The 17966-nt window shown below is 41.0% G+C and overlaps 1 protein-coding gene across 2 annotated transcripts in view; it reads left to right on the forward strand.

Annotated features, from left to right (window-relative positions):
• LOC122552746 (protein kinase C epsilon type) overlaps nucleotides 1-17966 on the forward strand; it is a 598788-nt gene that overhangs the window by 338881 nt on the left and 241941 nt on the right. The window contains exons 3-4 of one of the 2 annotated variants that reach the window (XM_043695660.2): nucleotides 6088-6153; nucleotides 15826-15985. In XM_043695660.2, the coding sequence (XP_043551595.1) occupies nucleotides 6088-6153; nucleotides 15826-15985 (226 nt within the window). The remainder of the gene's footprint in view (nucleotides 1-6087; nucleotides 6154-15825; nucleotides 15986-17966) is intronic. The other variant, XM_043695661.2, reaches the window with a different exon arrangement.

Raw genomic sequence — 17966 nt, forward strand, 5'->3', positions numbered from 1 at the left:
GTTGCTGTGGGTCTGCAGTCACGTATAGGCCAGATCAGGAAATGACAGCAGTTTCCTTCCCTGAAGTACATTAGAGAACCAGATGGGTTCTTATGACAATGACAAGTGGTTGCATGGTCATCATTAGACTCTTAATTCCAGATTTGTTATTGAATTCAAATCCTACTATCTACCAGGGAAGGATTTGAACCCAGGTCCCCAGGCATTACTGGGTCACAGAATTAATAGCCTACTGATAACACTATTAGGCCTTCATCTACTGATGGTACTGATGAACAGAGAGGTTTACATTTCGATTGAATAGAAAATTTTTCTGTTAATGAACTCAACTACGTTATGAAATGGTCTTCTGAATGTGATGTTTGCACAGTCTATCACACCCTGCACCAGGGGAATGCCAACTGCTGACAAAGCCTAATACTCGGGCTGTAGCACTGACCTGGGAAGTGACATGAATGAGTATAATCTGTCACAAATTGCATTGGTAAAATCCTTAATACATTTGCGAGTGAATGATTGGGAGATATTGCACAGGTGTCCAGTTGCTCCTTGGAAGGAGCCAAATGCATAAAAGTCTGAACAGAGCTGTCATCTTCATGGTCACCATGATAGAATGCCACCCATTCCTTCAGGTCTTATGTTCCCCCTCCAGAACTAGACATTGTTCTACGACAGTGTCCCAGGACATCCTCAGTCTGCAGCCACACTTCAGACATTCATCTGGAGAAACTGGCATCAAGGATGAAAGACTCTGGTCCTCCTGTACCTCCTCTGCAGCCTGAGGGAACCTTCAGTTGTGATCTCCTCATGTGGAGGCTGTACAGTATCTGCTGGAGGTCGCTGCTCATCATGGGCTTGGTGAAGCATCGGTGCCTTTGTGCATCAAGCACCAGCAACAATACCTGCTGTGGCTTGATCCATCAGTTTCACTTACAAAGGACAACCATGGGGAGCAGAAAAGACAGAACAGGTCCTTAGTAATGTGAACAGTTAGAATTCACGTCACTCACAACTGAGGCGTTAATATACTCTTCTGTACAGTGAGACATGGAGCACTCTGACAAGGAAGACCACTCAATGCCTCCACATGAAACTTTAGCTTAAAATGTTATTCTGATGAATGCAATTCCAGGGATTTTATAACGAAGCAGTAGGAGATTCTAGGTGCTCCATGAATACTGAGACCTTGCCCTTCCAGTGTAACAATAACCAGGAAAAGGTGCATCGCATAGAAGAACATGTTAAAAAATAATTACCTTTCAAAGTGACAGAGAATCCGTTCCATGCTCCTGTGTTGCCCCAATGAGATCTTGCATTTATGCTTTATGGCGCACAGGTGTCATTTTTAACGTTGCCTGCATTGACATCTCCAGAGAGGGACTTTCTTCAACCTCCAATGGCCAATGACTGTGTCAAGATTGCTGTGAAGAGTATTTCATATGCATGGTCGCATGGTTACAGATGACTTAAACCTGTAATGTGTAAATGTTTTATTAACAGTGATTATGTTAAGTTCTTCATTCTTATTATCATCTTGGTTCCTCATTATATCTGATATGCTTTTTGTGTCTTTCACTGTGAAGACAGGCAAACAATAGTTTAACAATTTCTTCTTTGCATAACTTTTCATTTTTTCTGAATTTTTGATTGAGGGCTGAAAGGGGCTGGTTTAAAAAACCAAAGATTGTGAAGGACTGTTGCACTTTTTAAAAGCAATTTACCTGACACCCATTGTAAGTGCTGTTGACACTGCTGTTTGTTCAAGTCGTGAAGAAAACACTATTAGAGATGAGCTGGCCTGAAGGGGGTGTGTATATATTTGGCCAGCAACAAGTGGCTGATTGGTCTGTGGCCTAGTGACTGGTTATCAATGACAAATAACTCCCTTCTGCCAGCAACTATGTCATTGGCTTGCAGGTAGCTGAACTGTTGAGTGTGAGAATGTTTGGTCAGAATCAGTCATACATTTGATAGAGATGGGGGCTGCATTTCAGCTCTGCTGACAAACATCTCAAGCCTGAAGATTTATTGATTTCCCCTCATCAGTTGCTGGAAGCTGTGACTTTACTAAGACAGACCTTTTGAAGTGTGAGCCAGTCACCCTGTGCTTCCTGCAAACAAGTCAAAATATTTGGAGAGAGAAGGTCGAGAAACAGCAAAGGGGTCACCTGTGGACAAATATTACTGAACAGCCTTTGCAGTGTTGCCTTCTACCCAAAATGCTCAGGTATTTTTGCATCTGTTCATGTATATGTAGAAGGGGAGTTTTATAAGACCATAAGATGTAGGAGCAGAATTCAGCCATTGAGCCCATTGAGACTGCCCCTCCATTTGATCATAGCTGATATGTTTCCTGACCATATTCTCCCGACTTCTCCCTTACTAGTCATGTTAGTGTTTTAACTAGTAGAGTTATGTATTAGTGATTCATAGTTGCCTCCTTATTTGTCACAAATGGCAATTTTTATTAAGTACAAAAAGCTGGTCTGTGTTTATGTCAATCTGGGTGTAAAAGATAAGTAAGCTAGTGAAGTTCTTTCACTTTAAAGAGTTTTTCACTTTTGTGATGACTCTGGGAATAGTGGAGCTTGATTTCAAGTGCTCTGTACCAGTGAGGTGTAACACTTGTTACAAGTTGGCCTGCCTCAGCCTCTGAAGGACACAGGTTTACTCCTGCTCTCTCCTCCTGCACTTCTTCTCCATTTACTTTTGTATTCACTTCCTTCCCTTTTTTTTTGTGATCCTTTACTGATTTCTTTAATTTTCTGAAAGCTCTAGTTGACTGTTTTTGTTGTCTTTTAATCTGATGCTATCCTAAAGGTCTTCCTTTAGCCTCGGATGGATTACTTGTGCCGTGAAGTTTTCATTTCTCAATAAAATGCATATTACTTGAAAATTGGCAGAACCTAGCCATATTGTTAATTGCATGAAAGATAACATCTGGATCATCACGCCATTCTCCAAGTTTTTCTCTGACAAGGAGGTGATATCTTTAATCATGACAGAAGCTTCAAAACTCTCAGTTGCAGCTGCAGTGAATGATATCTATACTGAACACAATATTTATTACCTTGATTATTCTGTTTTCTACTTCTACCGTTGTCCTCTTCACTCTGCCCGTGTGAATGACATTCTCCACCACAGGGCTGTTGGCCACTTTGGTCATCTGTCATGCTGACTTAGCGCTCATCCATTCCACTGACCTATGTATTCACGCAGACAGCAGGAACCTTTTGATTAGGAAAAGGAGCAAGGCTCCTCCAGCAATCAACCTGGAGTTCCCTTAGTTACTGGCAATCAATCTCCTGTTGATGCACACTATCTTAACCTTTGACCACGTTCCAAGCTAAGGGATGTGCATACCTCCTGGATTAAAGTATCCAGGTAAATCTCTCCCGAACAATGTCTGTCACTTCAAGAACTGTCAGCTGAAGTTCCTCAAAACACTGATACTTAATGTAGCTGTGGTTGTCCAGATTGCTGTGCTCACAAAAAAATACACACAGATGTTACACACCAATTGCATGGCCATTCCTAATTTAAACTTGTTTAATGTATTTAATTAATTAAAAATAACATGCATAATTAACCTAACTTACAATAGTTAATTTTTATTTAATTACTTGATCCATTAAAGACAATGTCTCACCAAATTGTCAGCCCTCACGATCTGTTTATGATGCACTTATAATACACTTAGTTCTTCTATAATGGTATGCTTGCGTTCTTGTGCAACCCCACGTTATAGAAAAATTCACACTTTAGAAACAGCTCTTAAAGTGTTGGTGCCATAATCGAGTTACAGCCAACACATTTAAATTTTTGCACTTTAGAAATAAAAACCCCAATTTGTCAATCGCGTTACAGCGAATTTGTGTTGACGAAACGCGCATTGCAGAATGATCTGTAATTCTATGCAACAATTGCTTTTTTTTTGATTTCCCTTCGAGGTGAAGACAATGATGTTTATCATCTGTTCTGTTTGATAGGGTATGCCTGCTAAATCTGATCTGCACTGAAACTTTCAATAACAAGGATGACAAGTAATTAGGGTGACATGGTAGTTCAGTGGTTAGCACTGCTGTCTCACAGCACCAGGGATCCGGATTCGATTCCAGCCTTGGGTGACTATCTGTGTGGAGTTTGCACATTCTCCCCGTGCCTGTGGGGTTTCCTCTAGGTGCTCCAGTTTCCTCCCTTAGTCCAGAGATGTGCAGGTTAGGTGAATTGGCCATGCTAAATTGTCCCATTATGTCCAGGGATGTGTAGGTTACGTGCATTAGTCAAGGGAAATGTAGAGTATAAGGTAGGGAATGATCTGGGTGGGTTACTCTTTAGAGGCATGTGGGCTTATTGGGCCAGATGGCCTGTTTCTCACTGTAGAAAAACTGTTTCTCTATGAAGGACAAGATAACATCTTTGGATGAGCTGCTGATTTGATTTCTTCTTGCATTTTTTTTCTCTCTGATTACTTTCAAAGGAAGCCATGCTATTTTCCCATTTGGTGGTGTAAGACGCAAAGATCCTGAGTGAGTATCTCCCAGGACATCTTTCCTGCCTGCAGCCCAGTAACAAATACTCAGTTAGCTTCCTGCTCACAGCAGTTTGCTCATATTCAGGCAGGAGGCCCCAGGCATTGGGCCTCTTTGAGAGAGGGATCTAACCAGGCACCTACTTGTCTTTCTCTGGCTATGCTTTAAGAAGAAGGTTCACATTAAACACCTGTAGAATGTATGGTAAAGCCTGGCTCACATATTCATTTGTGATCTCAAAATCAATCTTCAACATGAAATTTTATTCTTCAGAGTTGTTTTGAATTTGGTTTACTAGTAAGAATTTGGTTTGTAGCAGCAGTAAAATCAGAATGTCTCGTTAAATGGGTCACTGTTACTGCTTGCTATTTTGATCAGAACGTATACAATGGTGATACAGACGCTTGTCTGAATCAGACTGGAGCTGAAAATGTGTTGCTGGAAAAGCGCAGCAGGTTAGGCAGCATCCAAGGAACAGGAGAATCGATGTTTCGGGCATAAGCCCTTCTTCAGGAAGAAGGGCTTAAGCCCAAAACGTCGATTCTCCTGTTCCTTGGATGCTGCCTGACCTGCTGCGCTTTTCCAGCAACACATTTTCAGCTCTGATCACCAGCATCTGCAGCCCTCACTTTCTCCTTGAATCAGACTGGAGCCATATCAATCTCAGCAATTTGGGGAAATGCATCTTGGATGTCAGTTTCAAGTTTGAACTGCAAGTGGATGTCTTTGAAGGGATAGCAGGAGGTTGTTCATTCAAAAAAAACCCAAGAACTAACAGGTTTCATACTCTAGGTGGGGTCAGGAGATGTAAGAGTGTTCCTCCTGGGCCCACACCAAGCATCCGGCTACAAGAAGCATGGTTCAGGTCTTTGTGCCAGTCCCTAGAATTAGGCTGTGAATGTTGACTGGCTCAGCAAGGGAAAAGGCTGGTTCTGTTCTCTCCCAGAAGCACAGTGCTTCAGCAGGACCAGCACCTGGATCTCACTGGTACAATGGAAATGAGAGTTAAGGTTACTAAGGTGCTTTGGCTGCCTGCTGGCAATAACAGGCGCCCTCTCACCTATGCTGGTAATTCAAATTGCCCACTCAATTCTTCTCAAAATGTAAGCTCTGGATAGAGGATATGTGCATTTGTGCATGGGCACACAAGCATTGTTCTCTCAGCTTGGTCATCTAAAAATTGTGTTATTAAATTTCAAAAAGCCTCGCAAACGATATTCCCCTCATCCAACACTACATTTCTCTTGAGAATGGGTGTATTATCAACTGTATATCCTTGTACATATACACGTTGACTTTTCAACTCACACATAAGCTGAAATTACCGCAAAAGCCCAGCAGGTCTGGCAGCATCTGTGGACCAGAAATGTTAACTCTGATTTCTCTCCACAGTTGCTGCCAGACCTGCTGAGTTTTTCCAGCAATTTCTCTTGTTTCTGAATTCCAGCATCCGCAGTTGTTTAGGTGTTTTGACTTTTCACCTCAGTAAGTTTTAAAGAACAAAAAACTTTTTGGTATATTTGAACAACCTTCACAAGTGACTTCCTCTCATCAGGCACTGGTTTCCTTTCGAACATGGGAATGCTGGGAACTGATCCGCTATCTGGTCTCCAGAAATCAGGTAGGGTAATTTTTGTCAAAAGGCACAATCACTTGAAATTTTAAATCTAATTTGTGATTAACAGTCTGCAAAACTAATGCATTATTTTACAATCCCATGATAGTTACACTAGATGCTTCCAGGCTCCTTTAGACTCACTTTTTTTTTATCTAATGCAGCTCTTTCAAAGCTCCACCTTTTAATTCTTAAAGGACACCTTTGCATTTCTTTCAACTTGCCTTCTATTGAGATTCAGTTTCTTATTTCTTCAAAACAGATAGAAGGGGTGGTATGGGAGACAATGAGGAAATAGTTACATTGCATTCACATTGCTCAGTCAGATATTGATTAATGTTATGGTGCAAACTTATTATCAGGTTACGCTTGGTATTCCTTTGTGTGGAATATTCTAATCCCTGCCTAGCACCATCTTGTTTTAATGTTTTTTATTCCTTTGGGAAAATCCCAAGAGGTGATACACTTGATTCAAAATTGATTTATTTTTCTCTCACAGGACTTGACAGTATATGGCAATGTTGAGTTGCTAGATTGATCTTTGTAAATGGTGTCATGTGCAATGACAAAGATGCAACTGTAATCTAGTGAAAAATAAACTGAGCATTTTGCTTGATGGATAGTTCCTTAGTCATTCCAGGCAGATTGCTTTTACCATTGAGTGATGAACAGTACTGTTTTCTTCCTGGAACGATATTCTAATCTTTTCATTAGACAGATATCATAAGAAATTGGTATTCTTGATCCAAAACTGTTGGCAAAGCAACTGAAAAGTATATATTCACTTTTAAATGAGGTATGTCAGTAACAAAATACTTTGTTTCACTATCAGCCTTTCCTTGCAACCGTAAAAAGATACAAAACCTACCAATACACCATCCCCCTCACCTCCATTCAGGGCCCCAGACAGTCTTTCCAGGTGAGACAGAGGTTCACCTGCCTCTCCGCCAACCTAGTTTACTGTATCCGGTGCTCCCAATGTGGTCTTCTCTACATCAGGGAGACCAAACGTAAACTCAGGGCACGTTTCACTGAGCATCTCAGCTGGGCCCACAGGGGCTGACCTGACCTCCCAGTCACCGCCCATTTGAATTCTCCTTCCCACTCACTTCCAGCTACCAACCGGATTCATTCTTCCCATCGACCAACCAGGTCGTATCCTCTACCTATGTTCACCCATCCCTACCACATCACCCTACCCCTTTCCCCACCCAAAACACGCCCCCACCCCTTTATCTGCAGCTCCCCTTACACCCAACCCCAGTCCTGAAGCAGGATTACACCCGAAATGTTGTCTTCTCTATCTCCTGATGCTGCCTGCATTGCTGTGTTCTTCCAGTTTCCTGCTTGTCTACTTTTCATCAAGCTGAATACAGAAGGTTCAGAAGAGATAAAAAGCAAATAGGAGAAGCAAAGAGAGATTGTGAAATAAGCCTGGCAGCTAAAGTAAGAAGAAACCCCAAAGTCTTGTCTCAGCACATTGATAGTAAAAGTGTGTTAACAGACAGAATAGGGTGAAATAATGACCAGAAGGGGATTTACACATCGAACCAAAAGCCTGGCTGAGCTGTTAAATGAATACTCTGCATCTGACCTTCCTGACAAGCTAGATCCTGCTCAGGCCATGTTGATAAAAGAGCAACTTCCATCACTATAAGGGATTCAGTTGATAAGGAGGAGGTATTTGATAAGCTGTTGCACTTAGAGTTCATAAAACAATGGGACCAGATGAGATGCATCCAAGAATATTTAAGGAAGTGAGAGTAGAAATTGCAGGGGCACTGCCAATAACCTTTCAATCTTCCCTGGATTTAGGGGTACTGCTGGAGGATTGGACAATTGCAAATTGTAAAGATTGCCTCAGCAATTATAGACCAGTCGGTTTAACTTTAGTAATTTAATTATTTCATGGAATGCAAGCATCATTGGCTAGGCCAGCATTTTTTGCCTATCTTAATTACCCAAAGGGCAAGTGAGAGCAACCACATTGCTGTGGATCTGGAGTCACATGTAGGCCAGATCCCCTAAGGGCAACAGTTTCCTTCCCTAAAGCACATTAATGAATAAGATTTTTTTCAATGACAATTGACAATGGTTTCATGGTCATCATTAGACTTTCAATTCCAGGTTGTTATTTAATTAAAATTCCACTACCTACCATGGTGGAACATTAACTAGGTCTCTGGAAGCACTAGTCCAGCGACAGTATCTCCAGATCATCATCTCCTGACCGAAACAATTATTATGGAATTGATAGTGATGTGGTAAAATGTGGATTGATTCAGAAGAGCCAACATGAATATGTTAAGGGAAAATCACTAACTCACTTATTGGAGATTTTTAAAAGAGGTAATAGTAAGCTCAATGAGGGAATGCCACTTGATGTAGTTTATGTGGACTTCCAAAAGGTGTTCAGTAAGTGGGACTTCCAGAAGGTATTCAATATAGTGCAACAAAGCCAACTTTTGAACAAAGTTAGAGCTCATGTAATAAAAGTGACAGTAGCAACATAGATACAAATTGTCTGAGCAATAAAAGATGGACAACAATGGTCCATGGGTATTTTTCCAGTGGGAAGAAGGTTGGTAGTTGAGTTCAGAGATCAGTATTGGGACACTTGCTTTCCCTGACATATAAATTACCTAGAACCAGGTATGTAGTGAACAATGTCAAAGTTTGTGGCTGAGAAAACTGGGCAAACTGTAAATTGTGAGGAAGACAGTGTCAAGCTTCAAAAGGAGACTGACACAATGGTGAAATGGTCAGAGACATGGCACAGGCAGTTCTGATATGGTGGTTCAGTGGTTAGCACTGCTGCCTCCCAGCAGCAGGGATCTGGGTTCAATATCAGCTCAAGGTGACTGTATGGAGTTTGCACATTCTGCCTGTGTCTGTGTGGGTTTCCTCTAGGTGCTCCGGTTTCCTCTCAGCGTCCAAAGATGTGCAGGTTAGGTGAATTGGCTCTGCTACATTGTCACATAGTGTCCAGGGATATGGAGGTTAAGTGCATTAGTCATGGGTAAATATAGGTTAGGGGGAATGGGTCTGGGTGGGTTATTCTTCAGATGGTCAGTGTGGACTTGTTGGGCCAAATGGCATGTTTCCACGCTGTAGGGATACTATTCTTGTATGAATGTGACCAAGTGTGAGGTGATGTACTTTGGTTCAATGAAAATGTAGAGGCGGGTCTGAAATAAAAGGTGCTCTTCTAAAGGGTGTATAGAAACAGAGAAATCTTGGGGGTGTGTATGTACATGAGCCATTAAATGTGGCTGTTCTCCATGGTAGGTTCATTCAGAAGGTCAGGAAGAGTGGGTTACAGGGGAACTTAGCTGTCTGAATACAGAATTGGCTGGCCAGCAGAAGACAGCGAGTGGTAGTAGAAGGAAAATATTCTGCCTGGAAGTCTGTGGTGAGTGGTGTTCCACAGGGCTCTGTCCTTGGGCCTCTACTGTTTGTAATTTTTATTAATGACTTGAATGAGGGGATTGAAGGATGGGTCAGCAAGTTTGCAGACGACACAAAGGTTGGAGGTGTCGTTGACAGTATAGAGGGCTGTTGTAGGCTGCAGCGGGACATTGACAGGATGCAGAGATGGACTGAGAGGTGGCAGATGGAGTTCAACCTGGATAAATGCGAGGTGATGCATTTTGGAAGGTCGAATTTGAAAGCTGAGTACAGGATTAAGGATAGGATTCTTGGCAGTGTGGAGGAACAGAGGGATCTTGGTGTGCAGGTACATAGATCCCTTAAAATGGCCACCCAAGTAGACAGGGTTGTTAAGAAAGCATATGATGTTTTGGCTTTCATTATCAGGGGGATTGAGTTTAAGAGTCGTGAGATCTTGTTGCAGCTCTATAAAACTTTGGTTAGACCACACTTGGAATACTGCATCCAGTTTTGGTTGCCCTATTATAGGAAAGATGTGAATGCTTTGTAGAGGGTTCAGAGGAGGTTTACCAGGATGCTGCCTGGACTGGAGGGCTTATCATATGAAAAGAGGTTGACTGAGCTCGGACTTTTTTTATTGGAGAAAAGGAGGAGGAGAGGGGACCTAATTGAGGTATACAAGATAATGAGAGGCATAGATAGAATCGATAGCCAGAGACTATTTCCCAGGGTAGAAATGGCTAACACGAGGGGTCATAGTTTTAAGCTGGTTGGAGGAAAGTATAGAGGGGATGTCAGAGGCGGGTTCTTTACACAGAGAGTTGTGCGAGCATGGAATGCGTTGCCAGCAGCAGTTGTGGAAGCAAGGTCATCGGGGACATTTAAGAGACTACTGGACATGCATATGGTCACAGAAATTTGAGGGTGCATACATGAGGATCAGTGGTCGGCACAACATCGTGGGCTGAAGGGCCTGTTCTGTGCTGTACTGTTCTATGTTCTATAGGCGGAGACAGCTAATCATGAAGCATACGATATCCTAGACTTCATAAATAGAAGGACAGAGTACAGCAGCCAGGAGATTATAATGAGCTTCTGTAAGGCATTGGTTAGACCTGAGCTGGAGTATTATGTACAGTTTTGGACACCACACAATAGGAATAATGTGAGTGGATGGGAGAGAGTGCAGAAGTGGTTAGTGAGAATGGCTCCAGGAGGAGGCATTTCATTTTTGAGGAAAGATTGAAGAATTTAGGTTTGTTTTCATTTGAAAAAAGGTAGGCGAAGAGGAGATTTGACTGCTGTTTTCAAAATTGTGAGGGATCCGGACAGAGTGGATCAGGAGAAATTGTTTTCCCTTGCAAATGGATTGAGAACCAGAGGGTAGAAATTTAACTATTTTGTCAAAGAGGTATATGTGAGATAAGAAAAAAGCATTCTTGCACAGCAAGTAATTATTGTCTAGAAAGCACTGCCTGGAAATGTGGTGGATGTAGGTTCACTTGAGGCATTCAAGAAGCCGTTGGACAGTTATTCAAATAGAAACAATGTGCATGAGGGCAAAGACAGGAGTTTGGCAGTGTGTTAAAACACTCCAAGAGTGAGCTGCAAAACAATGAGTCGAATGGCCTTTTTCTGTATCATTAAACTTTCGTGATTCATTGTTATTGAATGCTCATTTCTGCTCAATATCTGCTTTTTCCAAAACTCTTGAAGAAGAACTTCTGACTAAAAGTTAACAAAATATTAGAACTAGCACAAAGAAAAGGGCATCTGGATTTAGTGAAAGTGTTGGATTTTTTTTTTGCTTATAATCATCATATGTATTCATAGCTCTTTGTGATACCAGAATTATTCATTTGACACACACACACAGAAGAGGTTGTTGAGAAATGCAGCTGGAGTGGAGGTGATTGTAATTTTGATCCAGGTTTAGCATTCCGGTCGATAGTGTAGATGCAGGAGTGTGCTTGCTTGTGCTTCTTAAATGTTTGCCCGCTACTAAGTGCAACATATCACAAATCTTACTTTCAAAACTTTTTTTTCTGACACCACAAATACTTTTATGCTGAGTTCTTTTTTCTCTCTTTAGATGTAGCTTGAGCCTGTTTTGTGGAATCCTATTTGTGCCATTCTTGTTTGAACAATTCAGATGAATTCCAGTGTAAATTGTTGGAGAGATGCAGATGTTTAGTTTTCAACAAAATGTGGGTTTTAATTCAAACCAAATTTATGGTTTTATGCCTTTGTTAAAATTGTATGATGAGTCATATGTTATGAATATTTAAATATATCTTATTTAAATGTTGACTACAAGTCACACCTCTATATTTAAACTTACCCTTTAGAATATGGATTTCATGTCATAAGTATCTTTGAGATTTTTCATCATAATGTGGATTATAAGTCATACCTTCTGTATTAATAATGTGCCTTTTATTATAATTTGGTGCATAATTCGCACCTTGTATAAATTTTCAATTTGCACTTTTCTTGCGTTCGTGAATTATGTTTAATTTTTATTGAGAATCATGAGATTAGTGCAATTTATGATCTGTTTTAACATTAATTTACACTCAGGCATTGTGCTGTGTTTTGAGCCATGTGACTAGTGCTAAACTGTGAAAAAACTATAATTTTAAATTAGCAGTCTTTGGCATATGAAATCTTTCAAGGGCTTTACTTATGTCCTTTCACTATTTTTGAACAAATATGCTGCTTAAAACTAGCCTGCTTTGGAATTTTAAAGTCCATTTCTTAAAATTTGGGATGTAAAACGTAAGGCCTCCAGTTTTCATGAATAACTGAATTTATAACTTGCATGTTCTGGACCTGATTAGATTTGGCACACTGAGTACAACAATAAATTCCGTAACTGCTGCATACTTTATCTATGCTTTGGAAAATATGGCCTGGGAACAGCGGTACCTCCTGTAAATGTATGTTTGAAAATGTAAGATGAATTAGTTGTGCTCCAAGTGTTAATCACATGCTGAGCTCTTTGAAAGTGCACCTATGAATTTTAATCTTTCAATACTAAATATGTCTTGCTGTGGTTGAACTAATATACCCATTTCAATCTTCGTTTGATATGTTTTATTTAAATTAATCCACTTTGTTCCCCTTGTTTGCTAGAAAGACAGCTAAACATCCCTCCTTGTAAATATTTTTCGATTCCACTGAGGTCTATATGAATAGAGTGGTCTTCTTGAGGAATCATGTGTTTGATTGTCCAGCTAACACTCTGGTATAATGTACTTTTTTTATTATTCATTTGTGGGATGTGAGCGTTGCTGGCTGTCCAGCATTTATTTGCCCATCCTACTTGCCCCTTGAGGAGGTGGTGGTGAGCTGCCTTCTGGAACCGTTACAGTCCACCTGCTGTGGGTTGACCCACAATGCCATTATGGAGGGAAATCCAGGATTTTGACCGAGTGGTAGTGAGGGAATGGTGATATATTTCCAAGTCAGAATGATGAATGGCATGGAGAGGAACTTGCCAGTGGTAGTGTTCCTATATATCTGCCATGCTTTTCCTTCTAGATGGAAGAGGTCATAGGTTTGGAAGCTGCTGTCTGAGGATCTTTGGTGAATTTGATATTGATGCATCTGTGTCAGACTGGAAGGAACATGTAGTAATTTTTCTTTAAAGTATGCTATAGAAGCATTCCTGTGCTCCACCAAAGATAATTGTCCTGAGGCCCATTAACAGTTTGGTCTTATTTCACTGCAGCTTCCTGATTCGGGAAATCAGCCTGTATCTTTCTGGAGCTAACTGGCTGGTCATATCTTGGGGGTCGGAAAAAGAGACATTCCTGGAGGCATTGGGCATCAGAAGTGTCAATAATGGTGTATCTTTCATTTGTTTGTCCAAAAGACTAAAAAGAAATGATCATTTCCTCTGTGTTGTTCTGCAAACTGGCAGCTTCCATGGTAAGGGTTGATTTTTGGTTAGGCTTCACTTTGCCCGATGTAGTGAGGGAAAGCGAGTTCTGTTCCTGAGTTTCACATTTGAACGTAAGAACTCGAAGCAGGAGAAGACAATTCAGCCCTTCGAGTCTGCTCCACTATTCAATATGAGCATGTCTAATGTTACTTCGGCTGCCTGCTCCGCTAACCTTCGACCTGTTACTAATTAAAATCAGTTGATCTCCTCCTTAAACTTACTCAATGTCCCAGCATCCACTGCACTCTGCAGTAATGAATTCCACAGATTCACAACCCTGTGAGAGAAATAATTTCTCCTCATCTCTTTTAAATCCACTTCCCCTTATCCTAAAAATATGGCCTTTCATACTAGATTGCTCCACAAGAGGAAACATCCTCTCTATGTTTACTTTGTCAATCCCCTTTAACATCCTGTATGTCTCATTCTACTAAACTTCAGAGTATACACATAAACTCTCTTCATAAAACAAACTCCTCCAGAATCAATCTAGTGAATTCAACTGCGTCCCTCCTCAAGTCAGGGGGCCAAAACTGTACACAGTACTCCAAGTGCAGTCTCACTATTACCTTGTACAGTTCCAGCAACACTTTCCAAATTTCATACTGTATTCCTTTAGCAGTCAATGCCAAAATTCTACTTCCTTCTAACCTGCTGTACCTGCACCCTAGTTTTCTGCATTTTGTGCAAGAGGACACTGAAATCTTTCTGCACCAAAGCACTCTGAAGTTTCTCTCCATTTAGATATTAAGCTGCCTTTCAATTCTTCTGACCAAAATGGATAACCTCACAGTTATCCACTTAAAACTCCATCCGTAAAGTTTTGGCCCATTCACCTAACCCATCCATATTAGTTTGTAAATTTCTTATTTCTTTATTGCAACTTACTCCCCCATCTATTTTAATGTAATCTTCAAATTTGGAAATTGTACCTTCTATCACTGCATCCAAGTTATTAAGATCGATTGTAGAGAGTTGGGACCTGGGGACTGACTCACGTGGGGCTCCACTAGTTGCTTCATGCCAACTAGAAAAATACCCAATAATCCTCAGTCTCTGCTTTCTGATGGTTAATCAGTCCTCTGTGGAAGCATAACTGGTGGATCTGGGTTTAAACTAAATAGTGGGAAGGTGGTTCAGTTGCATGGTAAATTGTGGAAAATGTTAAAAGGGGGAGAGGGCAGCACAAACATTATTAAAGAACAGGTAATCAGACAGAGAGTGTGAATGGTTCAGGAATCTAACTTCAGGCACAGCAGATAAGGGGACACCCATGAAAAGAGGGGCAGTCAACGCAGGACTGAAGATGTTGGACTGAAATGCACAGTATACAAAACAAGGTAAATGAGCAGGTAGCACAAATTGAGATTGACAGGTATGATGTTATGGAGATCACAGAGACATGTTAAAGGGATCAGGGCTGGGAAATAAATCATAGAATCCCTAGACTGAGGCCAATTGGCCCATTGAGTCTGCACCAACCCTCTGAAGAGCATCTCACCTAGACCCACACCCCATCCAATTCCTGTAGCCCTGCATTTTCCATGGCTTATCCATCTAGCCTGCATACTAAAGGACAATTTAGCATGGCCAATCCAGCTAATCTACACATCTTTGGACTGTGGGAGGAAACTGATGCACCCAGAGGGAACCCACACAGACAGGGAGAGAATGTGCATGATCCACACAGACAGTCACCCGAGGCTGAAATTGAACCTGGGTCACTGGTGCTATGAGGCAGCAGTGCTAACCACTGAACCATCATTGTGACTAACTCCAGGATGCTAGTTTGGGACTTCAGTTTCTCATCCTTCAACATAATTTGAAATTTCATGCTGTGATCACTCTTCCCTAGAGGATCCTTTACCATGAGAACATTAATTAATCCCAGCTATTTACACAAGAGCAAATTCAGAATACCCTGCCCCCTGGTCAGGTCCATGACATATCGTTCCAAGGGGTCTTTAACACATTCAATGACTACTCCTTTGAGACTACCCTTGTCAATTTGAGTGACCCAGTCTGTAATTATATTAAAACCACGAATGATTATTACTGTACCATTCTTACAATCCCCCCTGAGTACCCCACTGTGGCACTACTGTTGGCGAACCTACAGACTGAATCTTGCAAGTTGTGCCTGTTTCAAGTTGAAGTGTTGGTCTTTGAAAAATCACTCAGAACAATATATCAGACTCTATAGGAACACAGCAAATGAGGACAATATTTGAAAGGCTCATATTGATTTTATGCCAGCACAATGGGGCATCAATGAGTTGAATTTCTAACAAATTTTGTGTTCCGTGAGATTTGTTTCAGTAATTTGTTTTTGGTTTCTGCAGCACCAAAGGAGAATGAAGAACGTGTATTCCGAGAACGAATGCGGCCCAGGAAGAGACAAGGAGCTGTACGGCGCAGGGTCCATCAGGTCAATGGGCACAAGTTTATGGCCACCTACCTTAGACAACCAACATATTGTTCACATTGCCGGGACTTTATCTGGTAAGAGCAAGAGAGCTGTTAAAGGCAAAAAAACTCCAATGAGGAAAGACGTCATTGTTTTGCAACTTTAGATGAAGGCAGTGCACCTTAGAATGATGAAAACTTGTGGGGTTATATTTGAATGGAGAGAACCCAACTGAGAAATATAAGTACATTCCCGAAATGTTATCAGAGTATATGATCCTTCATGTTTGTTCCAATATCTATCCTTCACACTTTTGTGAACATTACATTTGGCAAAGAAGGAAGACTTAAAAGTTTGCTTCCTTAGCGATTTTAACTTTTTGAAAACAGTTTACTGAATGATGATGCATGCAAATGAGAGCATTTGGTGCAATAATTATGTAAAGAACAGGTCGGGGAAAACATGAGAACATATAATGTCATAGCATTATATTTGTTATGACACATTGTATGTTGAAGATAGTGTATTCGTTATTACACCTTAGAGGTTTCAAGTTTTACTCACAGAGGAGAGAAAGGTGCAGTGTTTAATCACACCATGGCTGTGTCAGGTGGAGGACTGCCTATAGCAGTATGCTGTCTTTTTAATCCTAATTTATTTCTATGACAGTAGTCCAGATAGTGCTAAAGTGGAGGAATGTTACTTCAAAGTGAAATACTCTAAGGCTGCAGCCACACATCAATTTATTAATAATTTATGATCTGTTAATGTTTTAAAAATATGATAATGTAATTCACACAAACGATTCAGCTGAAAATTCAACTTTGAAACTCCATGTGGTGAGATTTCTGAACTTATACCCATGTGTCCAAGGATGCTGGATTGAGTTAAACTTGCCTCAACTTCGTATGCCATTTTATATTCACATCTCGTGGAGGATCTCCAAAATAAACCACATGTAAAGATGCAGGTAATGTGCTGGGACTGCTTGGAAATCAGATGCAACCTTTATAAAGTCAAGCCTGACAGATTGTAGCAGCAGGTATGCAGGAAATGCCTTTGATCACAAAGCTGCTCGCTGTTACATGTCAACTGCCCATTTTTCAAGAACAGTTCCATCAGAGCATTTGGCAAGACAGCTGGGACAAAGGCAGTGGAATGATAAACAGAAGAGCTCAAAATGCCTTTGAAACTGACCTCCAAACCCATTCAGCAAGAGTGAATACAGGAGAAACAGACTGCTGGATCAGCATGGAAGGAAATGCTAAAAAACTGCTTCTTGTGTCATGCAGAAGAAGGCTATATGCTACCTATCTCAGTGCTAGTCTTCCAGACCAGTGCCACAACCAGACAAGGACAACACCATGACCACTGTACCTTTGTTTATTTTTTAACCTGAGTATTGTGAGCATGAGTACATTCTTCACTTTTTAGTGTAAAGAACTCCATGATGAATTTGTCACAATTATTGGATGGTATAGAGGGCATCCAGTTGGAACAGTGCATTATATGTAACCAACTCTCCTAATAGAACTTATATGAAGAATCTTGAAGCTCCTTCCTCAACTTCATACGTGATACGTTTTACACCAATTGCACAGTAGATACGGTCTTTACAGGATGCACCCTATCTTGCTAGAGTTCTCAAAGAAGCACGCAGCGCATCAGAGCAAACATTACAGCCATTAAGGAGCTCACTTGCTGTGAGGTGCAGCCCGTGGACCTGACAGGAATGATGGATTGAAAGCACCATTAGGGGAAGAGTTATACAGACTTGAAACTGCACACTAACTAACTGCACACTAACTAACTGCACACTAACTGCACGCTAACACTATACTACCCAATAATTGTGACAGGTTCATCATGGATTTCTTTACAATAAAAAGTACTCATGCTCACAATACTCAGGTTAAAAAATAAACAAAGGTACAGTGGTCACGGTGTTGTCCTTGTCTGGTTATGGCACTGGCCTGGAAGACTAGCACTGAGATAGGTGGCATACAGCCTTCTTCTGCATGACAACCAATCCACTATCCATAACAGTGTAATGCCCTCTACACTATATGCTCCTAT

This window comes from Chiloscyllium plagiosum, unplaced genomic scaffold (assembly GCF_037043375.1).
Source record: "Chiloscyllium plagiosum isolate Xiang-an unplaced genomic scaffold, Cpla_swu_hap1 HiC_scaffold_10, whole genome shotgun sequence".
NCBI lineage: Eukaryota > Metazoa > Chordata > Chondrichthyes > Orectolobiformes > Hemiscylliidae > Chiloscyllium > Chiloscyllium plagiosum.